The sequence below is a fragment of the Bos indicus x Bos taurus genome, chromosome X (assembly GCF_003369695.1).
Source record: "Bos indicus x Bos taurus breed Angus x Brahman F1 hybrid chromosome X, Bos_hybrid_MaternalHap_v2.0, whole genome shotgun sequence".
Lineage (NCBI taxonomy): Eukaryota > Metazoa > Chordata > Mammalia > Artiodactyla > Bovidae > Bos > Bos indicus x Bos taurus.
In genome coordinates this window covers 50,468,361-50,493,745 of record NC_040105.1, presented here as the reverse complement: position 1 = coordinate 50,493,745, position 25,385 = coordinate 50,468,361, and the positions used below count along the sequence as shown (strand labels likewise).

The window sequence follows — 25,385 nt, the reverse complement described above, 5'->3', positions numbered from 1 at the left end:
GAATTTGGCTCAGCTTCATTAAGTGTGGGAAGAATTGCTGGAGGAACACTGGGACATCTGCTGGCTTGGACCCTCTCTTCCTCACCTCTCAAAGCCGTGATACCCAAGATCTCTGATAGCTAACAGAAGGAGTAGGATTGGGGGGGAGGGGGCGGTGAGAAGCCTGGCGGGGTGTTCTACAGTCCTCATTCAGAGTCCCCATCTTCATATCTCTCAGAATCTGACACTCCTCCCTTTCCCGAACTGTGTCCACAAGCCTCCAAACAAAGTTTCACCTCTAAGAGTTCGGCAGGGAACTCCGGGAATTGAGCACATGGGTGCCGCTTTGTGTCACCATCTTTACTGCCCCATGCCTCGTTCGCACTTGGCGCTCTCCCAGTGACTGGAGTTAGGGCCTAGGTTTCCTTCATTTACAGAATCAAGTAATTGCTTATCTTACAGAATGTCTTAGATCAAGATATACCAAAGAAATCGGCCTAAGAGATTTGTAGGAACCATAACCTTGCAGATCACAGAGATGAGACTTTGGGCATTATCTTTGTTACAGGACGGGGGAATGGTCCCTGGAGTCCACATTCAAGTCCTCACCTTACCTTCAGATCATTCCTGGGAATCCACTCTTAGCCACACGAACGTGCTAAACATCAGTCCGAGCTCTTCGCCACCAGCACGGAAGTTTTGCAGAGACACTTCCGGCTATGGCTGCCCTGTGCACGATCTCTGAGGGATGATGGAAGGGGCGGGGCTCTGTGGGGACCCCGTCGTTCAGTGTTCAGCAGTCCCTGGGTCATCGCTTAGGGTCCTTACCATGCCATCTGTCAGAGCCCGGAACCATTCGCACTACGGACTTGAGTCCTCCTGCCCCCAAACGAAGCCCTCACCTCTCCGAGTCCCTAGTGGGGAATCACGGGGCTTCTCTGTGCATCTCTCCTTGACAGGGGCAGCGCCACTCCATTAGCCTTCCTCCTTGGTGGGAGAGACCCTCTCATCAGCACTGATGGTCCTCATCTTCCCAGTGCTGATGGCCAAGATGCCGCCCTCCTAAGAACTGGGGTTCCATCCATTCCCTCGCTGAGACCAGACAGAAATGAAGAGGCTTCTCATCCCTGTAACTCTGCCTGGAGACTCTGGGGTTAGGAATAGGGGCAGGGGTCTGTATGTAAAGCCTCCTCATTTGTGGGTCTAGTGATACTTCTTTCTTCACTCAGGGACCTCACCATGGTCCTGGCCAGTCCTGGGACCTGACCCTCCAACCTGAGATTCTCCCTCTACTAAACTGAGGCCATTCTTCTTAGACAGACTTTGACCTCACAGAGAACTACAAGGCTTATAAGAGGGAATGTCCTGTCTGGGCATTCTAGGCCTGAGAGCAAGTTTGGGTAGGTCTCTGAATGCCCTGTATTTTATGGTGGTTTTCTCTCCAGACCCCACTTATGGGGGCCCAAATTTTGTCTCTCTCTTGGCTTAAAGGATTCCTGGGCAACATACATCCAGCAAACTCTTGAGCAGTGTCCCTAATGCAAACCTTACAGTTTCAGGTCCCAGACTTGACCTGAGATGGGGACAATAACACAGAAGGCAGGGGACAGAATGGGGTGTGCTCCCAGAGAAAAATGCTGCTCCATCCTTTTCAAAAGCCAGAGTCAGTCTCTTTTCATGACTTGTTTTAATTGATTGACAGGCATACTTTTCAAACATTGTACTGCATGTAATCATGCTTCACAAATACTGTGTTTCGTTACAAACTGAAAGTTTATGGTAACCATGCACTGAACACGTCTATGGCATCATTTTCCCAACATCATGTATTCACTTGGGGTCCCTGTTCCACACCTTGTTAATTATTTAAATATTTTAAACTCTTTCCTTATTTTATTTCTTATGGTGCTCTGATCAGTTGTCTTTGTTACTATTGTAACTGTTTACATTTGTAAATTAAGCTCTGTGCATTTTTTAGACATCTTCTAGTAAGTGTACAATAGGATTAACAACTTTTATAAGCACTGGGAATCCCCCAAATTCCTAATGATTTACTCTATTGCCATTTTCACTTTATGGCAGTGATCTAGAACCCAAGTCACCATATCTGAGATATGAGTACAATTCTAAAGGAAAAAAGCCATCCAAGATGGTTTTGTGCTATTCTGATTGAGGTTATCAGACACTGCACAGAGAGACGAACTTACTGTCCGTATCATCTGTTTCTCTACTTTATTCCTGTCATTTACTGATGTAGCCTTCAAGGCTTTGTGCCTGAAGAAGTGTATTGGAATATATCCAGAGTCCTTGCTTTTATCCCAAGATACATTTGAGTGTTAAGGAACACAAGCTCTGCTTTAGGGTAAGAGGAGTATAACAGCGTCGGATCTAGAGGAATTCAGAGAGGAATCTAATTCCAGGCCTATCAGTCACTGGTTTTCCCTAGGAAGGGCTCACTGCCTGATGTACCTAGAACCCAATACTATGGAACAGGCTTTTGAGAGACAAACTTTAATCCAAGGTGGAGTAGCAAGAAGACAGGAAGTGGGGCTCTCAAATCTGTCTCCTCAACCCAGACATTGGGGTAAAATGAAAGGGTTTAGGGGAACTGAAAACTTAGAAGCTAATTGGCTAGTCTTGAATTAGTTCATGTAAGTATTCATGCTGCTAGAAGCCAGATTTTCCATATTGAAGGACTTCATACAGTTCTTCACTGGCAACATTCCTACTCTGAGAGTTCACAGATTGAACCCTCTTGGTTCTGCAGTCATCCTGGAAACACAGGCTGCTTTTTGGCACATGCATAGTGCTGCCTCTATAAATAACTCAAGGTTTGATTATTCAACAACCTGTTTTAAGGAGGCAAAACCACTTTAAACTGGTCAATGCTTTATGCTTCAATCCCCTCATTTCTCTTTGTACATTCTTCAAGCTTGTGGGAAATCATCCTCAATTTGGTTAATGAGTCTCAAATTCTGTAGAAAATGATAATCCCAGGTCCCAGAGTTTTCTACCACCAGGACTGGAATGTTACATAAGCACTGACAAGGTTGGATTAATTGGTATTTAAGAAAGGTGATTATCAGAGGCTTTGTTTCCTTCACATGTCTCTTTTCAGGCTATTGCTTGAAGTTTGGCGTTTTGGTGCCTGGATGGAATTTATTACTATTGGGTCATCTGTCTTGGCTCTTCCTGGCCACTTCTCAGCCCAAACTGAGCTCTGCAGTTGACTGACCAATTTCTTCCACTGTAGTGCTCAAAATAGTTTACCTTTTGGCCAGCAAACAGAGCCTGGACCAACTGTATTTAAACAATGCTTGCTGCCTCTTCCCAGCCTTCATGGATTGAAGTTGACATCAACCAGCAGTCTTATCAGGAACTTGATGTCTCCCTGGAAAGTCCTTGCATCCTTGGGAGCTGTAGGAAAGCCTTCAGGGCTTCTCTGTGGCTCAGAGTGCTTTGTTCCTCTCTAGGAAGAAAATGGGCAAACTTGAGGCATCGCCCCTTAATTTAGGACCCAATTCCATCTCCCAGTTTGGTTTCTGGAAAGCATTGGTTGTATGAGTTCCCTGGAGAAACCACTGAGAAGAATGGATAGTCTCAAGGTGACCACCTTGGATCTGAGGGTTCACTTAAAGAACCCTGAAAAGTTTTCCATTATTATATGTGCTTGTCAAACTGTAGCTTGAAAGGAACACGTGCTACCCAGCTTCCAAGGAATCTGTCCCACCAGTTCCAAAATTGGAGCCCATTTGGTCACAGGCTCCTAATATTTCTGCCCCGCCATGTGCTGAGGGCATGCTTGTCTACTGAGGAGGGTCCTACAGAAGTTCAGGCTCTGTCTCAGTCTCCACGTAGAAAAACTTACCTGGTGAGTAGGAGGCTGAGACAGTGATTGCATCCCATTGAAGAAAGTGAAAGAGGAAGCTGTCTTAGAGTCAGGCAGAGCTGACTTTCAGAGAGCAATTCAGGAGCACACACATTCAAACACCGATTTCCTCACTTCTTTCTGAGCATGCTGGGGTTTAATCTTTCTGGTAGATGACCAAAATACTTTACCCCTCCAGCAGACATCACCAACAAGCAAATCTAGGTGTCTGGAAATACATTCACTCCAAGGCCTCTATGTAGTCCATGGCCTTTAAGACCACAACCAATGGCTATTTTTCCTGGTAAAATTTCATTTTTAACATCACGCATGCCCAAATATATAAAAGTAGTTCAGTACTACCTCCCTGCTATTCTGGCTGATACAGAATAGGACTAGACTTGTTAGTGAGGAAACACCAGTATGAGTCCTATTGTATGAAATTCCTTAGCCGGCAGGTTCTTTACCATCTGATCTAATGGGGGAAGCCCAAAGACATTGCATCCCTAGTACTGATTTATCTTATAACTGGAAGTGTGACGTTTTTACTTCCTTCATCTGATTTTTTTCTTTATTTTTATTTCATTTAATTTTTAACTTTACAATATTGTATTGGTTTTGCCATATATCAATATGAATCTGCCACAGGTATACACGTGTTTCCCTTCCTGAACCCTCTTCCCTCCTTCCTCCCCGTACCATCCCTCTGGGTCATCCCAGTGCACCAGCCCCAAGCATCCAGTATTGTGCATCGAAACAAGGAAAAATATTTTTTCTTTTCTTTTATATCTATATGAGATGACGGATGTTCCCCAAACTTACTGTGGCAATCATTTCATTGTGTTTGTAAGTCAAGTCATTGTGCTGTACACCTTAAACTTACCCAGTGCTATAAGTCAATTATATTGCAATAGAACTGGAAGGAGAAAAAAAAAAGAAATTCCTTAGCCAGATTAGGGTGCATTCTTCTGTGTGTGGGGCGGAGACTTTTCCTGGTTTATACTCCCTCATCTTACATTTATGCTTAGACCACAACAAGGTAATCAGGGCTGGTTTCATTAAGAATACACTCATGTGGAACTCCAAGTATCATAAGAGACTACTACAAAGAATTATATGCAAATAAAATGGACAATCTAGAAGAAATGCACAGATACTTAGAGAGGTACAGCCTTTCAAGACTAAACAAGGAAGAAATAGAGAATGTGAGTAGACGGATCACAAGTACTGAAACAGTGATTTAAAATTTTCCAAAAAATGTCCAGGACCAGGTGGCTTCTCGGATAATTCTGTCCAACAATTAGAGATTCTATCAACCTCTTCCAAAAAGAATTACAGAGGAAGGAACACTCCCAAGCTCATTCTATGAGGTCACCATCACCCTGAGAGCAAAACCAGACAGAGAAGCACACATGAAAATAAAAGAAAAAAGAAAATGACAGGCCAATATCACTGAAGAACACAGATGGAAAAATCCTGAACAAAATACTAGCGAACCAAAAAAGACAGTCTTTTCAATAAGTGGTGCCTTGAAAACTGGACAGTTACATGTAAAATAATGAATTTAGAACATTCTCTAACACCATACAAAAAATAAACTCAAAATGGATCAAAGACCGAAATGTAAACCCAGATTCTATAAAACCCTCAGAGGAAAACCTAGGCAGAACACTGTTTGACATAAGTTGCAGCAGTATTTTTTTTCTTTTAGTAAAATGGTTTTTGATCCACCTTCTGGAGTAATGAAAATAAAAAGAAAAACAAACAGGTGACCTTTCATTAAAGTCAAAAACTTCCACAGAGCAAAAGAAACCAAAAACAAAAAGACAACTCACAGAATGAGAGGAAATATTTGCAAACAAAGCAAACAACAGCGCAATAATCTCCAAAATATATAAATAGCTCATGCACCTCTGTGTCAAATAAACAATCCCATAAAAAAAATGAGGTGGATGAAACTGGAGCCTATTATACAGAGTGAAGTAAGCCAGAAGGAAAAACATAAATACAGTATACTAACGCATATATATGGAATTTAGAAAGATGGTAACAATAACCCGGTGTACGAGACAGCAAAAGAGACACTGATGTATAGAACAGTCTTATGGACTCTGTGGGAGAGGGAGAGGGTGGGAAGATTTGGGACAATGGCATTGAAACATGTAAAATATCATGTAAGAAACGAGTTGCCAGTCCAGGTTCGATGCACGGTACTGGATGCTTGGGGCTAGTGCACTGGGACGACCCAGAGGGATGGTATGGGGAGGGAGGAGGGAGGAGGGTTCAGGATGGGGAACACATGTATACCTGTGGCGGATTCATTTTGATATTTGGCAAAACTAATACAATTATGTAAAGTTTAAAAATAAAATAAAATTAGAAAAAAAAAAGTAGGCAGAGTGTATAAACAAACATTCCTTCAAAGAAGACATACAGATGACCAGAAAAGATGCTCAACATCACTAAGTATCAGAAAAATGCAAATCAAAAGTACAGTGAGGTATCACCTCACACCAGCCAGAATGGTCATCATCCCCAAATCTGCAAACAACAAATGATGGAGTGTGGAAAAAAGGGAACACTGTTGCACTCTCGGTGGGAATGCAAATTGACACAGTCACTATGGGGAACATTATGGAAGTTCCTTGAAAAATGAAAAATAGAGTTACCATATGATTACCAATCCCACTCCTGGTACATATCCAGAGAAAACCATGATTCATAAATATACATGCACTCCAATCTTCACTGCAGCACTATATACATTAGCGAAGATATGGAAGTAACCTCAATGTCTATCAACAGAGGAATGAATAAAGCAAATGTTGTATATATATACAATGGAATATTATTCAGCCATAAAAATAATTAATTAATGACATGTGCAGCAACATGGATGGACCTAGGGAATGTCATACTAAGTAAAGTAAGGCAGAGAAAGACAAATAGCATATGTTATCACTCGGAAGTGGAATCTAATTTTTAAAAAGTGACACAAATGAACTTGCTTCCCTGGTGGCTCAGCTAGTAAAGAATCTACCTGCAATGTGGGAGACCTGGCTTTGATCCCTGGGTTGGGAAGACCCCCTGGAGAAGGGAAGAGCTACCCACTCAAGTATCCTGGCCTGGAGAATTCCATGGACTGTATAGGCCATGGGGTCGCAAAGAGTTGGATAAGACAGCGACTTTCATTTCACTTCACAAATAAACTCATTTACAAAATAGAAACCAACTTATGGATATCGAAAGCAAGCTTATGATTACCACTGGAGAAATGTTGGGGGAGGGATACTTTAGGAGCCTGAGATAAACATAGACGACTGTTGTGTCTGACTCTTCGTGACTCCATGGACTGTAGTCCACCAGGACCCTCCATCCATGGAATTTTCCAGGTCAGAATACTGGAGTGAGTTGCGATTTCCTGCTCTAGGGGATCTTCCTGACCCAGGGACTGAACCCACTTCTCTTGTGTCTCCTGCATTGGCAGGTTGATTCTTTGCCACTGTGCCACTTGGGAAGCCCACATCTACAACTAATATATATAATAGCAATAACCCAAAAGCGCCTACTGTATAACACAGGGAACTCTACTCAATAATCTGTAGTAATCTGTATGACAAAAGAATCTGAAAATGAGTGAATATGTGTATGTATAACTGAATCACCTGAAACTAACACAACATTTTAAATTAATTATACTCAATAAAATTCAATAGAAAAATAATACTACCATAATATCCAGCAATCTGACTCCTGAGCATATATCCTGAAAAAAATCATAATTCAAAAATGGAACAATCACCCCAATGTAAATTGCAGCAATATTTACAATACCCAAGACATGGGAGCAACATAAATGTCCATCAACAGAGGAGTAGATAAACACGTGATCCAGAAATACAAAGAAATATTATTCCGCCATAGGAAAGAATGCCATTTGCAGGAACATGGATGGACCTAGGGATTGTCATACTAAGTGAAGTAAGTCAAAGACAAATATATCCTTCATCTGTGGAATCTAATTTTAAAAAGTGATAAAATGAACTTAATACAAAACAGAAAACTTACCGATCCTAAAAATGAACCTATGGGTACTAAAGGGGAAATGTAGTGAGGGAGGGAAAAATCAGGAGCTTGGGATCAACGTACGTACATACCCTATATATAAAATATATAACCAATAAGGACCTCCTGCATAGCACAGGGAACTCTAATCAATATTCTGGGATAACCTATGTGAGAAAAGAAATTGAAAATGAATTTATATATATATATATATATATATATATATATGTATATGTGTGTGTCTGTTTGCTATATGCCTAAAACTAACACAACATTGTAAAACAACTATACTCCAATAAATTAAAAAAAATAGACTACCTGGGCATATATCTGAAGAAAACCATAATTTGAATAGGAACAAGCACCCCCATGTTCCTTGCAGCTCTGTTTACAAGAACCAAGACATGGAAACAACCTAAAGGTCCATCAACAGATGCAAAAGATGTGATACATAAATACAATGGAAGAATACTCAGCCATAAGAAAGAATGAAAGAATGCCATTTTCAGCAACATGGATAGACCTAGAGATTGTCTGAGTAAGTCAAAGACAAATACCGTAGTATATTGCTCACAGGAAAATCTAATTTTTTAAAATGACACAAATCTTATGGACTCTGTGGGAGAGGGAGAGGGTGGGAAGATTTGGGAGAATGGCATTGAAACATGTAAAATATCATGTATGAAACGAGATGCCAGTCCAGGTTCAATGCATGATACTGGATGCTTGGGGCTGGTGCACTGGGACGACCCAGGGGGATGGTGTGGGGAGGGAGGGGGGAGGAGGGTTCAGCATGGGGAGCACATGTATACCTGTGATGGATTCATTTTGGTGTTTGGCAGAACTAATGCAATTATGTAGAGTTTAAAAATAAAATAAAATTTAAAAATAAAAATAAAATAAAATAAAATAAAATGACACAAATGGACTTATTTACAAAACAGAAACAGACTCACAATTTGAAACAGATTCATGGTTACCTAGCAGAACTTTGTGGGCAGGGATACATTAGAAGTTTGAGATGAACATACATACACATACAACCAATATAGAAAATAGATAACTGAACAGGACCTCCTATACTCAATATTCTGTAATAGCCTATATGGGAAAAGAATCTGGAAAAGATTGAATATTTGTGTAACTGAATCACTTTGCTTTACACCTGAAAGTAACACAAGATTGTAAATCAACAAACCTCCGATATTTTTTTTTTTTTAAAGAATATCCATCTGTAACAATACCTCTGTGCTGTCACCTTAGGCAAAGGGGAAAACCCCCATCACCTCCATAAAGCAAGGTTTCCAGTCCAGGAGCAAGGTGTTTTATCTCCCGATTCAGAGGACCCTCATGAATTACAGCTTGAATAAAGTCTCACCACATTCATCCCATACCGAACTCCTATTAGCCAATCCCAATACATAAAACAGTCAGACACAGACAAATATAGGCAATTAAATCCAAAGGCCTGGAACCTTAAGCCAGTGTTCAGACCTCTAACCCAATCATTTGAGCACCTCAGTAGCTCTAACCTCTGACATTGTCCTCTTAGGGTGGGTCTTTAACCCAAGACTGTAGCCTTAGGATTCTAATCAGACAGAAGAAACTCTCCTAGGTGGGACTCTAACCCAGGGTGGTGTTGTCCTTCTTCAATCAATTCGTCACGTCTGACTGTCTGCAACCCAATGGACTGCAGCATACCAGGCTTCCCTGTCCTTTACCTTCTCCTCGGGTTTGCTCAAACTCATGCCCACTGAGTCAATGATGCCATTCAACCGTCTCATCCTCTCTAACACACAGTCCTGATGAGATTATTAGACTACAGGCACTTCATATAGCACATTTATTTTTTTTAATTTTATTTTATTTTTAGACTGTACATAATTGTTTAGTTACAGGCATATTTTAAGGAGTTTACTCACCCCAAAGATGTCTGATCCAGGAGCTGTTTCCTTCCTTAAAAGTGAAAGGAGCCCCAGAAGCCAGAGGAGCCCAGAGTGCCATGGCTAGCAAACAGGAACCCGAGAGCCAACTCTCTAGACAAACTCAGTATAGGTGGCCACTCAGGGTTGCTGTTGAGGGCCCCCAGGGGCTACAGTGCATCAAGCAGATGGTCACAAGTCCTAAACCTCAACAAGGCTGCCCAAACTCACGGAACATGGGCTCAAGCCCGATGCTCAGAGAAGTCAATACTTACGGCAAGAGCTTTAGAGAAAAGAGCTTTACTGCAAGGCCAATCAATGCAGGAGGCAAGGTATCAAATCTCTCTTCAATCCAGGAGCCTAGGTGCAATCTAAGGGGTCAGGGGAATTTCTAACTTTGAAGCTAATTGGCTAGCCTTCAATTAGTCCGTTTCAGCTACTCAGGTTACAGGAAGCCAGGTTTTCCTCACTGAAGGACTTCTAACTTTGTAAATGGCCTGGGGCCATATTTCTCTTCTCTGAGTTTTGCAGACAGAAGAGCTTGGCTCCAGGGTCATCCTGAGGTCATGTGTTCCTTCTTGGACACATGCAGTTCTTTCTTTGTAAAATGACTCAAGGTGTGATTAATCAACAATCTATTTGAGAAGGTCAAACCAGTTTCAGCTGGTCAGTTGTTTCACATGCTGTTTCACTAGCCCCCTGAACCCCAGCACATTACTGAAACTCCTAGGCAAAGTAAATCACAGTCAACTAAAGGTTGCCTAGCAAGGAAAATTATGTAACATTCAAAGCAGAGGACGTGACATAGAAAGTGCTTGAGGTAGAATCTTTCCCAGTTGGAAAGAACTCAGAGTTCTTAGAAATTTTGTCATTGATCAGTATCTTCCCTCCCAGATACCCTTTCATCTAAATAATGAATATTTCCACGTATTTAAGTACCAACAAAAATCTAGAACTTGCCTAGAATTTGCCCAATTACACATAAGATAAAATAATGGAGTAGGTCCTTAAGGAGAGGTCTCTGGCTCCCTCAACTCAGTGTAAAGGTCACCAGTCCAGGAGACTGTGGATTCTCTCAGGCCCTCCATCTGAGGATCTGGCTGTGCTCACCACTCCCACTGTCTCTCTAGCCCACCAGGCAACTTCCCTTGAAATGACCTCTCGCTGAAGGCTCTGCGTTTTCCTAAGGCTCCGAAGTGAGACTGTGTATTAAAAAACGGAGATATCCGTTTGCTGACAAAGGTCCCTGTACTCAAAGCTATGGTTTTTCCAGTAGTCATATATGGATGTGAGAGTTGGACCATAAAAAAGACTGAGTGCTGAAGAACTGATGCTTCCAAACTGTGGTCTTGGAGAAGACTCTTAAGAGACACTTGGACAGCAAGGAGATCAAGCCAGTCCATCCTAAAGGAAATCAACCCTGAATATTTATTGGAAGGACTGATGCTGAATCTGACTCCAATACCCTGGCCACCTGATGCGAAGAGCTGGCTCATTAGAAAACACCCTGACGCTAGGAATGAAAAATTGAGGGCAGGAGGAGAAGGGGGCAGCAGAGGGCAAGATGGTTGGATGGCATCACTGACTCAATGGACATGAGTTTGAGAAAACTCTTGGAGACAGTGAAAGGCAGGGAGGCCTGGTGAGCTGCAGTCCATGGGGTCTCAAAGAATCAGACACAACTAAGTGACTGAGGATGCACACACACACACACACACACACACACACACAACACTCCATGATATGTATATATCATATATCTATCCATTGATACATCAACGGACATTTAGGCTGCTTCCCTGTATCGGTTATTGTGAATAATGCTGCAACAAATACAGGAATGAAAATATCTCTTGGAGAGTCTAATTTTAAATTTTTTGGATTAAAACCCAGAAGTGGGCTTGCTGAATCATATGGTAATTCAATTTTTAATTTTTTGAGGAACCTCAATACTGTTTTCCGCGATGGTTGCACCCATTGACATTCTCACTAACATTATAAAAGAGTTCTCTAAATGCTTGCACTTAATCATCTTCCTCTGTCCTGGACAGGGAGCAAGACAATCAACTTTTCAAATGATTGTTGTGGTAAAACCACTTAACATCAGATGTACTCACTTAAATATTTAGGCACACAATACAGTAATGTTAAATATAGGCACAATGTTACCCAGCAGATCTCTGGAATTGGTTCATCTTGCATAACTGAAACATTATACCAAGTGAAAAGCAACTGCACATGCACATGCAGTCACCATGTGCAGTGATCTTGGAGCCCCCCAAAATGAAGTCTCGCACCATTTCCATTGTTTCTCCATCTATTTGCCATGAAATGATGGGACCGGATGCCATGATCTTTGGTTTTTGAACGTTGAGTTTTAAGCCAGCTTTTTCTCTTCTCTTTCACTTTCATCGAGGTTCTTTAGTTCTTCTTTGCTTTCTGCCATAAGGATGGTATCATCTGTGAATCCTAGGTTATTGATATTTCTCCCTGAAATCTTGATTCCAGCTTGTGCTTCATCCAGCCAAGCATTTTGCAAGATGTACTCTGCATATAAGTTAAATAAGCAGGGTGACAATACACAACCTTGATGTATTCCTTTCTTTCTAGTTGACATAGCTATAAGTATTAGCTATTGTATTCTTACAATAATGTAAGCTAGAGAAAACAAAATGTTATTAAGAAAATCTTAAGAGAAAATATATTCACAGGACTGGATTTATCAATATTGTAAGTTTACAGCATGCATTTGCAAGAATCGTCTGTCAGTACATACATCTATTTTGCCTTATATGACAAAAGACTATAGATGCAAAACACTAAATATCAACAATGAAAAAATAATGTGCAAAGCAATTCATAGTTAGTTACAGGTATAATGATTCAAGCATCGATAATGAAGAAGCAGCAAAATGATTGCTTTATAGTAGCTTAGTGTAACTGATAGGATTGCTGCATGGTAGCCAAGCATATATAGTAATGAATGGATCACTAAAATTTTTATATCCTACGCTATTTCAGTCATATTTATAATAAAGTACTGAAAACATTGTTACTTTAAGAGAAAACACTTACCTGTGATGACAGGCTGATGTGCCGTTTATCCATTCACAAGAGAGAGATGGGACAGTGTATAATAATAGAATTCTTTGAAAGCAAAATTATAAAACAGAGAATATAAACATTATTAATTTTATATTAAATGTCACTCACCTTCTGCCTATGCAATGGTAGGCTATCCACTTCAATACACGTCTTGCATGCTATGTTTTACATGATGGATACTTACTTAGCTGGTGGTGATGATGAAGATGATGACACAGAAACATCTCGTACAGTCCTTGCCTACAGTTATGAGCTCTTAGAACAAATACACTCACACACATACTCAACAGATAAGATTATTACCGGTATGGCACAATGATTATTTACTACTCATTGAGTGGAAGTGGATCATCATGTAGGTCTTCATTCCCATCACCTTCTTGCTGAGTAGGCTGAAGAGGAGGAGGAAGAGGAAAGGTTGACCGTGATGAGTGGCAGAGATGGAAGAGCAGAGGAGGTGGAAGGGGAGGCAGGGGGAAGCAGGCACACTCAGTGTATGGAAATGCATTGTAATTTCTGTCTGAAGATTTTGCTTTTTTGTTTCTCTAAAAACGTTTCTGTGTGTTATCAGTCTTCCTTCCACCATTTGCTTTCTTTTCAGTGCCCATATCATAGAAGGATCCATGCCATACAAGAGTCAAAAGCAGCCTTGAGTCCTCAGAATGCTTCTGCCAGATTGTCTAATGTCAATTTGTTTTCTGGCACTGCTTCTTCTACATCTTGTTCCTCATCATCCAGCTCTGGTTCAGCACCACTCATCTCCATCAAGTCGTATTCTGTTAATTCCTCTGCTGTAGGCTCTGCTGCTGCTGCTAAGTTGCTTCAGTCGTGTCCGACTCTGTGCGACCCCATAGACGGCAGCTCACTAGGCTCCCCCGTCCCTGGGATTCTCCAGGCCAGAACACTGGAGTGGGTTGCCATTTCCTTCTCCAATGCATGACAGTGAAAAGTGAAAGTGAAGTCGCTCAGTCGTGTATGACTCTTAGCGATCCCATGGACAGCAGCCTACTAGGCTCCTGCGTCCATGGGATTTTCCAGGCAAGAGTACTGGAGTGGGTTGCCATTGCTTTCTCTGCTGTAGGCTCTGCTAGCTCTTGGATATTTCCAAGATCCATATTTTGGGACTCTTCACCCCCTCCTACCTTTTCATGCTATATCCACAGTCTCTGTCATGATTTTCTTAACTCACACTGTCACAAATCCTGTGAAGGCATGCACAACACCTGAACAGTTTTTTTTTTTTTTTTTTTTTTTTTTTTAGCAGGAATTTATTGTTTGGGACATTCATGGGGTTATTTATTTATTTATTTTTTGGTAAAAACAATCGCATCTTCAGTCATGTAATCCTTCCAGATTTCATGATGTTCTATCAGGGTTCTCGTCCATAGCATTGACAGTCATTTCCATAGAGTACCATGTGTAAAGAGCTTTAAAGGTCCCTTTGACCCTCTGATCTATAGACTGACTTAAAGATGTTGTATTTAGGGGAAAGGAGACACTTTGACGCCTTCAGTGTTGAACTCATAGGGTTATGGGTGGCAAAAGCATTGTCCAGTATCAAAAGAATTTTAAAAGGCAGTCCCTTACTGGCAAGGTACTTTCTGCATCCAGGGACGAAGCACTGATGAAACCAATCCCCCCAAAGGGTTCCTGCTGTCCAGCCTTCTTGCTGTACAACTGAAACACTGGCAGATGATATTTATCATTTCCCTTTAAAGTTCAGGGTTAGCAGCTCTATAGGTTAGGGGAGTTCTGATTATTTGCACAAAAACCTGACAGCATTTGCACAAAATCATAGAATTAGCCTATCTCATTCTGTCTCAAATCCTGGAGCTCATTTCCCTTCCTTACCAATGAACGTACTTTGTGGTATTTTGTCCAGAATAGGGCACTTTCGTCTACCTTAAAACCTGTCCAGACAGATCTCCTTTCTCTTCAGGGATTTTCTTTTTTTTTTAATTTTATTTTATTTTTAAACTTTACAAAATTGTATTAGTTTTGCCAAATATCAAAATGAATCCATCACAGGTATACATGTGCTCCTTTTAAATTTTATTGGAGTATATTTGATTTACAATGTTGTGTTAATTTCAGGTGTATTGCAAAGTGATTCAGTTATTCATATACATACATGCACCCTTTTAGAGAATCTTCCCTCATATAAGTTATCACAGACCGTTGACTTTCTTGTTCTATACAATAGGTCCTTGTTGGCTATCTATCTTAAATACAGTACTGTTTATATCTTCATCCCAAGCTTCTGATTTAACCCTCCCTGCCACGTTTCCTCCTTGGTAACCATAGGTTCATTTTTGATATCTGTTCAGTCTTTCTCTATTTTGTAAATAACTTTATTTCTATCATTTTTTCAAATTATATTTCCGCATTTGAGTGATGTGATATTTGTCTTTGTCTGATTTCACTTAAGGAGAAGGCGATGGCAACCCACTCCAGTACCCTTGCCTGGAAAATCCCATGGACGCAGGAGCCTAGTAGGCTGCCGTCCATGGGGTCGCTAACAGTCGTACACGACTGAGCGACTTCACTTTCACTTTTCACTGTCATGCATTGGAGAAGGAAATGGCAACCCACTCCAGTGTTCTTGCCTGGAGAATTCCAGGGACAGGGGAGCCTGGTGGGCTGCCATCTATGGGGTCGCACAGAGTCGGACACGACTGAAGCGACTTAGCAGCAGCAGCAGACTTCACTTAATATGAAAATTTCAAAGATGTCCATTTTCTCCACTTTTACTCAACATGATTTCAGAAGTCCTAGCCGTGGCCATCAGAGAACAGAAGAAATAAAAGGAATCCAAGTTGGAAAAGGAGTGACACTGGCACTGTTTGCAGATGACATGATACTAGACATAGAAAAGCCGCAAATTGCTGTGAGAAAACTACTAGAGCTCATCAATGAATTGGTAAAGCTGCAAGATACAAAATTAATATCCAGTGATTTTCTTGATGACATATGGGAAACCACCTGTTGCATCTTGTTTGCAAAAGCTGCTTCCCCTATTATTTAAATATTTTGAAGTCAAACCTCTTTCTGAAATTATCAGATCATCCTTTGCTGACATTAAATTTTCCAGCTTTAGATCCTTCACCCACTTTTGCTTTAGGTTGTCATAATGACTTTGCTTTTTCTTCAATCATGTTTGAGTCTATAGATATGCCTTGCTTATAGCAATCCTGCACCCACATACAAGCTATGGTATGGGGAGGGAGGAGGGAGGAGGGTTCAGGATGGGGAACACGTGTATACCTGTGGCGGATTAATGTTGATATATGGCAAAACCAATAGAATATTGTAAAGTTAAAAAATAAAAAAATAAAGTTAAAAAACAAAAACAAACAGAATATTTAATTAAGCTCGGAAAAAAGAGATAAAAACATACTTCACAAAAAGCACAAGATTTTCACACCTGCTGGTGTAGCTGCAGTGATGGCTTCATAAATTTCCTTTTCTTTTTCTTACAGTAGTGCTTATGCTGGATTCATTCATCTTGAAATGGTGGCAACCACAACTGCAGATCCAAACCAGTATACAAGGAGCAACTCAACTTTTTTGTATAATGTCATGACTTCTCTCTGCTTCGTGAGAGCACTTCCAGCACCACTAGGGGCACTTCACATGAGTCCTATTGTGTTACTCAAAGTTTAGAGTATCGTACTAAACAGAGTAAGAAATAGCTGTGAACCATTGGTGATCACATTTTTGGAGATAACAGTTTAGTCCACAAACTGTTCCTCATAGATGAATAGTGCTATTCATGATCCATAAGTGTGTGTGTGTGTGTGTGTGTGTGTGTGTGTTGTTCTTACCCATTTCAAGTGCAGCTGATCTAAGCTGTATGCTTACCTGTGGTACTGCAATTTCTTAATTGGACTCTGGACCTTCTATAAAGGTTATTTTACTACTTATATACTTTTAAGATCTGGGTTGCTGAGGGGAAACAGGGGCTGGGAATTCCTGTTCCACTGTATTGCAGATGCCACACAGACAAGACCATTTTTTAATTTTCTGATATGAACAATTTCACTCACTGTCCTTTATCATTGGCAAGAAACTCCCAATTCTCTTGTCCTGTCATCTTGTTCTGAACCACAAAAGCAGATTCAAGGATTTCTGACTGATTATACAAAATATAAAAACCTTTGTACTTATACTGAAATACAGCAATAAATGGGATATACTTTGTTCATAAACACAAATACGGAAGTCAAATTAACCTTCAATTACAAGAAGGCTACTTCAATAGTGCCAAAAAGAAAGCCCTAAACAGAAAAAGATACATCTCCCAGTTACCGAGGTCAAGCAAGGACAAAACAAGGCATAAAATGTGTTCCCTTCAGATCCACCTTGGCACTCAATTACTTGGAATACTTACTTCTCTTTTCAACCTCAAGTTGAAGGATTTTCCCTGGATGTCACTATGTGGGAGGAGCTGGCAGACTTGGTTCTGGAACGTGCCCTGCCAATGGCAGTAGCACTCTGTCTTTCTCAGCTCTCAAGGCCTCTCTCTACCTCATCCTATGAGGGGATTCAGGACCTCCGAGGGCTGACTGCAGCAAGTGGACACTACAGAACCCCACTGGTTCTGGGTGGCTATTTCTTTCACTTCTTTTTAAGGGGCTTCACACATATATTTGACAATTCCTACTCTGACCTGAGATTGCCTTCCTTAGACCAAAAGTGTCATGTCCCTGACAACTGTACTGACACAACAGAGAAAAGAGATGTTCACCTTGAGAGTTCTGCTGAAGCCTTCTTACACCTAATATTCTGGGGTGTTGCATTCCTCAGTCCAGTTGCATGGGTGTCTTTCTAAAGGCCCTTGCCCCTTTGATTAAAGCCTTCTTGGGAAATGCCACGTCCCTGAAAGGCCCTGAGTACTTTCTCTACTGCGGACCTTGCAGAGAAGGAATCCCTGTCCTAGGAGTGATAAGAGACAGGAAATCCATGGCATAAGTAAGGGGGCCTAGGCAGAGACCTGTGAGGGAAACAAAACGTGGTAACCTGTCCCTTCTCTCCTTCAGCCAGACTTCTCAGGCAACCTCTGTTCTAATAAATAAACTTTATATTTTAGATCTAATAGATATTTTTTATACAAAAGAATGGCTGTGAGATGATGTTTTTGAGTTCCTTACTGATCTTATAAGCTTATCTGAAAGTTAAAACGTTCAGATCTTTTAAGATGTCTGAACCCTCATATGTATGGACAGATGACCCTATTGTCAGCAAACACTATCTTTTTTTCCTCTCTTCATATGTCATATTTATTTTGGCATAATTATTATTATTATTGCTCTGGATACGTATTACAATATAATAGTTGGACCTGAGAGGCCCTGTTCTTAGTGCTTCATACATTTCACAGTAATGAGAATAAAAAGGGAATTAAGGGCACAAGGTCAGATGAGGCCTCCAGGAGTGAGATGGTGAGCTTTAGACTAACTCAAATCAAGGGCCTATGGCCATCCCTGTCACTTAAACAGCCATGGAAAAGTTTGTCACATCATTAAACTCTCTGAGAGCGCCTCGGGCTCTTTAACTGTGAAGGGAGTTTGACAAGCCCTGTCTGGAAGGACTGCTGGCATGTGGTGGTAACTGTAAAGCATCTGCCACAGTGCCTGGCAGGCACCAACCATATCCCTCCCTTCTCAGGACCCGTGGCTATACTTTGCAACGAAGATCTCACCTCCCTTAAGCCTGATATAGGGCTTCCCTGATGGCTCAGCAGGAAAGGATCCGCCTGTGATACAGGAGCTGCAGGAGACGCAGACTCAGTCTCTGGGTCAGGAAGATCCCCTGGAGGAGGAAATGGCAACCCAGCCTAGAATTCTTCCTTGGAATATCCCATGGACAAAGAGCCTGGTGGGCTACAGTCCATGGAGTCACAAAAGAGTTAGACATGACTTAGCAATTCAAGAAGAAGAAAAAGAAGAAGGTCTGGTATAAGAAGTGAGGGAGAGCCTTGCCTGACAGTCTTCTCCTGAGCTTTCTAGAACTGACATCAAATGGGAGGGCATGGCTCTCCTTTGTCCCCTCTATTCAGGGATGAGTAGACCCCTCAGTCTCCACTCGGGCTTCACAATTGACTTCTGGTGGAGCCTGGGGAATCCCCTCCTTCTTGACCTGTGGCCTATCTCCTCATAGTAAGACTGATACCTCCCTGTGAGCCCGGAGGAGGAAGTAAGAATGGCCTTATCTAGCCACCCCTACCCGTAGTCTCACAAGAATGAAAGCTGTGGCAAGCTCCATGGGAATGACAGGTGGTTCCTCTCAGGGGCCCAAATCAGGGTCCCAAATTTGACTCTCAGCCAAGCCCAAGACTCCCCCTTCTGTTGACACCACCATCAGACCAAACCCTAACTTTCCTGATACTCCTCGGTCAGAGCTGAAGGGCCCCTTGGCCTGATAAATTTGCCTGAAGCCTTCTAGGCAGAGTAGGGAACATACTGTGTGGCCATCCTGGTGTTTATGTTCCCACATTCTTTGCTGTCCTCACCGTCTTGGAAAGAACCTGGAAATATTCCCGAGCTGGAAACATTCCCTGACTTGCCTTAAAGCTTCTCCACTCAGGCCAATAGTTCCCTGATCCGTGAGGAGGAAGAGGAGTTTGCCTCGTAGGGCCACCACAGGCCATGGTCTTCTGAGGCTAACAGGAGTGGAAGGAATATGTTCTGCCCTCACTGTTTTGAGGTGGGTAGTCTATTCAAGTCTTCAGGGTCCTTACCTCAACTTCTGGCACAACGTGGAAATCATCCTTCTGCTGAGCTTCGGCTGCTCCCTTTGATCAGGATGAGGTTCCTTACCTCCATGTGATCCTCTGGGAGGAAGTGAGTAGGACTCACCATGTCACCAGGCCTAAGTGGCACAGTCCCAGTCCTGACAACAGGGACAGTGCCTTCTGTATAACCCCCTTCTTTCTGGGAGGGATCCTTGGCTGTCAGTCAGTATCATCAGTTGATTCCTGTTAGGAACAGGGTACCCTTCCTCAGCTGATACAGCCTCCCTCCATTAGCCCAAGGACTTTAAGACCCTGAAGCCATTTGCCTTCAGAAAATAAGGGATAAACCCAGTCTGAAAGCCCTGCCTGTTCCCTCCCAGGGCCCATTACAGTTGCAGGACTTTCTAAGAATTTATCTGTAATGGGGTAGTTGGCTGACACACTCCTCATACAGGACTGTACAAATGTCATGCCTAGGATTTCCACTCTCTGATGAAGAGCCAGCCTATAAACCAAGGTCAACTCCTTGAAACCCTCCAGGTAGAAGTCACGGGGCCCTTGAGCCGGCCAGCACTTACCTATGCCTCCCAGGGCTAACTGGAGAGGAGGGACTAAGTGTAGTCCTGTCAGCTGTGGATTGAGGGGCTTCATGTCCACACTCTGGGTCCTCACTTTGACTCTGCACCCTTCCTGGGGCTCTATTCTCTGCAGATTCCCAATGTCCCCACCTCCCCAGGACCCGAGTTGAAAGTGTTAACCACAGCAGCCCAGATAGTTCTGGACTTCATGGGCTTGCCAGTGAGGACGGGTCTTTACAGGATCCTTCTGTTCTGGATGGGTCTTTCCATCACCCTCATTCAGGTTAATCACCATCATTTCTGCGAGATTGATTCTCTCTACCAACATCAGAACTCTGTGCCGAGACCAAGTTTCTTAGGTCTCTGAGAAGCCTGAAGAATAAGTGAGGCTATGCTAAGGCTAATAGCCTAAGCCCACCAGTTCTGAATTCCTCTGTGTCTGAGATCAGAAGGGAGTGCTGACCACCACCCCCCATATTCTTGGGTCTTGCTCTCCTCAATCCTCCTACCTGGGGCCCTCATCTTGCATTCTGTGTCTTGGATTAAAGACCTTTGGGGAAATTCCATGTCTCTACAAACTCCTGAGCTATGTTTGCTCTGCAGTGCTACAGAGAATGGGTCCCTGTCCCAGGAGTGACGGGAGATGGAGAAGCTATAGTCCAAGGCGGGAGTCCCAGGACAGGTGGCAGTCCTTTAGGGAGAAAAAAGTAGATCAATCTATCTCATCAGCCAGGTGACGATTCTCATGTCATTTCTGTTCTGATAGGTTTACTTTCCACAGGGAAGAGACTGTAAGGATGATATGGAGACTCCTTGCTCTTCAGAGGTTATCTAACATGGCCAATGTACATGCTTGTACTGTCCCTGAATATTGTTTCTTTCGCTTATCTATGAGTAATGAATATGGGATACATATTGTTGGTTAAGTATATCTGGTATTCTTACTACTCTGGCTACACATTTCGACCCAGTAGCTTGAGCACGAGGGCATTCTTTGCTATCACCTAGGACAAATTTTGGAGTACTGAGAAAAGCACTGAAATAAAAGATACAGGGTGGGGACTTTCCTGGTGGTCCAATGGCTAGGACTCCAGGCTCCCAATGCAGGGGGCCCAGGTTCGATCCCTGGTCAGGGAACTAGACCACACGTGGAGCAAGTAAGATCCAGCACAGCCAAATAAATAAATAAATGATATAAATAAGGAATTGTCAAATGTTAAAAGGACTTGTTAAAGAACAAAGACAAGGGTATGTCTCAGGTTGGGGGGAGAACAACAGTATGAGTGATAAGTAGTGTAGAGCAGGAGTCTATTGCCAGCTGTCATTTACCAGCCTCATGTATTTCAGCACAAAACCAAACCCTAACTCTATGAGCCTTGGGCTCTCCCCTGTGAAGTAAGTTTGATAAGCCTTTTCTTGTCAGATTGGTGGAATATAAGTATTTATGGAAAGCTTCTGTCACAGCGCCTGTCTCTATTGAGACATTAGGAACAATGGCAGTTATTACTATGATTATCTTGACCTCAGATGTTACATCAGCCGGATTTTTTTTTCAATCTATCACATATCAGAAACTATGCAGTGTTCCAAGTGGGGGGAAAAAAAGACCCAACCTCCCAAATCAGCCAAAATTCTGCTTAGCAATGAAACCAAAGTAATATGTTCTCTCCCCTCTTTACCCTGCTTCTTTCTTGTTCTTCCTGAAGTAGAGAGTATCTCAGCCTCTTCCACAGAATGACAGCATCTCTGAGAAACTTTAATGAGTGGACAGAGGCTAGGACTTTTTTTGACTAATCACCACCAGTACAAGCATGAAGACTTAAGAGCAGATTCTCAATGTTTGTGTAAAAGAAGAGCCATGAATAAATCATTTGCTATAATTTATATTCTCATTCTTGAAAACCATAAACCATAAGCAGAGGCAAGTATGTGTCTTTTACACTTACAAAAAGGGAGACTAAGCAGAGAGTAAATCCAGCCAAAATCTGAAGAAATTTCAGCTATCTCCCTAACAATGTATCAATGTTCTAAGCCTCTATTAGTGTGGTGTCTTTCGCATTTCTAAGGACACTCTTATCCTAAAGTGATGTTATTCTCATCCTGGATCACAAAAGTGATGCGACGATTTCCAATATTTATTTGAGAAAACAAAATTCTTACTTCTAAACTTGACAAACAGCAAAGTGTGTGTGACCCATGTTATTCATATACTTATATCATGACTTTAAATGATCTTTCTGTTGAAAAATTTTAACAACTGAAAATTGGGGGAAATAAAGTCAACAAGTTATTGATGCATATCAGGAGCACAGGTTGACCGGCTTCTCCAGCCACAAAGTGAACGGGCTTCAGATCACACTAGGGACGAGATAAGCGGCTGGATGCGGCCCTGGGGTGCACAGTGGCTGAAGCAGAAGGGCCAGCAGTGGCTGAGGCAGCAGTGCCAGGCCTGGTTGAGGTAGAAGTGCCAGCAGTGGCTGAGGCAGCAGTGCCAGGCCTGGTCGAGGTACAAGTGCCAGCAGCGGCTGAAGCAGCAGTGCCAGGCCTGGTTGAGGCACGACGGCCAGCAGCGGCTGAGGCAGCAATGCCAGGCCTGGTTGAGGCAGAAGTGCCAGCAGTGGCTGAGGCAGCAGTGCCAGGCCTGGCCGAAGCAGAACGGCCAGCACTGGCTGAGGCAGCAGTGCCAGGGCTGGATGAGGCAGAAGTGCCAGCAGTGGCTGAGGCAGCAATGCCAGGCCTGGTTGAGGCAGAAGTGCCAGCAGTGGCTGAGGCAGCAGTGCCAGGCCTGGCGAAGCAGAACGGCCAGCACTGGCTGAGGCAGCAGTGCCAGGGCTGGTTGAGGCAGAAGTGCCAGCAGTGGCTGAGGCAGCAGTGCCAGGCCTGGCCGAAGCAGAAGGGCCAGCACTGGCTGAGGCAGCAGTGCCAGGGCTGGTTGAGGCAGAAGTGCCAGCAGTGGCTGAGGCAGCAGTGCCAGGCCTGGCCGAAGCAGAACGGCCAGCACTGGCTGAGGCAGCAGTGCCAGGGCTGGATGAGGCAGAAGTGCCAGCAATGGCTGAGGCAGCAGTGCCAGGCCTGGTTGAGGCAGAAGTGCCAGCAGTGGCTAAGGCAGAAGTGCCAGCAGTGGCTAAGGCAGAAGTGCCAGGCCTGGATGAAGAAGAATGGCCAGTGCTGGCTGAGGCAGCAGTGCCAGGCCTGGCTGAAGCAGAATGGCCAGCAGCGGCTAAGGCAGCAGTGCCAGGCCTGGTTGAGGCAGAACGGCCAGCAGCGGCTGAGGCAGCAGTGCCAGGCCTGGTTGAGGCAGAATGGCCAAAAGAGGCTGAGACACCAGTGCCAGGCCTGGCTGAAGCAGAACGGCCAGCAGCGGCTAAGGCAGCAGTGCCAGGCCTGGTTGAGGCAGAACGGCCAGCAGCGGCTGAGGCAGCAGTGCCAGGCCTGGTTGAGGCAGAAGTGCCAGCCCTGGCTTCACTTCTGGCTCCGGTGCTCTCTATTTCCTCTCTCCAAGCCTCTTCATATTGCGGCTGCAAGGCAGGATGGACTGAATCCTTGACCTTGGCCAAAAACTGCAGGATTTTTGTCTTGCTGGTTTCTGTGAGTGCTTTAGAACCACACAGGAACTCATAGCGAGGGGGATCACTGCCGGGCACCTGGTGGTACTCCAGGTACTCTTCCCGCACCAGATCTTCTGTGATGAGCTTCCTAGGCTCTCCAAAGATAAAGTGACTTCTTCCATCATAGATGCCCAGCATATTCAGGAACTTCCAGATCTTCTCCTCAGGGGCGTGGTTGCCATTCAGGTAGATGACACCCAGCAGAGGCATCAGAAGACCATTCTTCGGCAGCCCCAAGTCACCTCTCATAGACTCGCTGTCACTGAGATCTAGGTTGCTCACCAGGGTATAGCAGTGACTGTTGGGCCTGACTTCCTTCAGCACCAGGCCAAACACCATCTCCATGTGCTCGGAGGCCTTGCTAAGGATCTCAGGGAATTGTTCCTTGTACCTTCTATTGATTTTCTGCAGCATTTTGGACCTCTTAATGAATTCCCTCATCTTATACTTATACAGCATGTACTGCACCAATAGCTCTGCCTTCATGGTCAGAAGATCTGTGTGAGAGCTCGCAGCAGCAGCTGAGGCCTGGGAGGAATTTTCACCTTCCTGAACTTGGCCCTCAGCACCTACACCAGATCTTGAGCGTGCTGCGCCACCAACACCAGATCTCGAGCGTGCTGCGCCACCACCACGAGATCTTTTGCGTATAGCACCTTCAGCAGCACTGGTGGTGCCTTGGGCTCCCGGAGGCCCCTTGGAGGTGCCAGCAGCAGACGAGCTTGAGGGAGCGCTCTCTGAATCAGGAGGGGAGGAGGAGGTGGTCTCTTCTCCCCTAGATGTGGTAGCCTGATCATGAACACCCTGGGTCTCAGCTCGGGCCTGGCGACGTTTCTCACGAGCACGGTGCTTACTCTTCTGCCCACGAGGCATGATGGCTGTGGTCAGGGACCACAGGCAGGAGTCTTGGCCAAGAGACAGGAGATTGGGGCACCTGGAGGATGGAGAATGAGGTGACATGAGCACCTTAAAACATGGAGACTCCACCTTGGCTTAATCAAAGGCCGCCTCTGCAGGTGTCCTTGAGGACACTGCTCTAGGAACCCACAAGGCTCCTGTTTTCCTGCTCAGACCAAACATGGTCTCCTGAGAACAAAATCTGGTGCAGGCAGGTTGATGTCCCTGTGGACCCTCACAAGATCCTAATTCAAGGTCTAAAATATTTTTTTGCTTCTGGTTTCTCCTATATGTCTTTTGGAAAATAAAATTATTTTTTGCAGTATTACAATATTAATTTATAATAGAGTACCAGTTTCTGCCACACATCAATATGAATCAGCCATAGGTATATCTTATGTCTCCTCCATCTTGAAACTTCCTCCCACGTTCCCACAGAATCCCACAGAGGAAGAACAGAGGCCTTACTTTTCCTCTGCGCCCTCTCAGCCCTGCTTTGGATTTACTCAGGTGACAGCAGGTGCCAGCAGTGGGGTTTTCTAAGTTCTACTTCAGTATTATCACGTCAAGTCCTGGCGGAGCCTTGGCACCCTTCCCTCTGCTACTCTGATGTAGACACTTTAGACCTCC

The 25,385-nt window shown here is 43.5% G+C and overlaps 2 protein-coding genes across 6 annotated transcripts in view; both read right to left on the bottom strand.

Annotated features, from left to right (window-relative positions):
- The window catches only part of PFKFB1 (6-phosphofructo-2-kinase/fructose-2,6-biphosphatase 1), a 373,849-nt gene that overhangs the window by 155,519 nt on the left and 192,945 nt on the right, over positions 1 to 25,385 (bottom strand). The window lies entirely within an intron of this gene.
- On the bottom strand, positions 22,599 to 24,731 carry LOC113887472 (melanoma-associated antigen D2-like). Its single transcript, XM_027534615.1, has one exon. The coding sequence runs from the start codon at positions 24,729 to 24,731 to the stop codon at positions 22,599 to 22,601; it is 2,133 nt and encodes a 710-aa protein (XP_027390416.1).

What these genes read in the sequence shown, in the direction of transcription:
- LOC113887472 (XM_027534615.1), bottom strand. Translation starts at nt 24,731, where the DNA reads ATGCCTCGTGGGCAGAAGAGTAAGCACCGTGCTCGTGAGAAACGTCGC.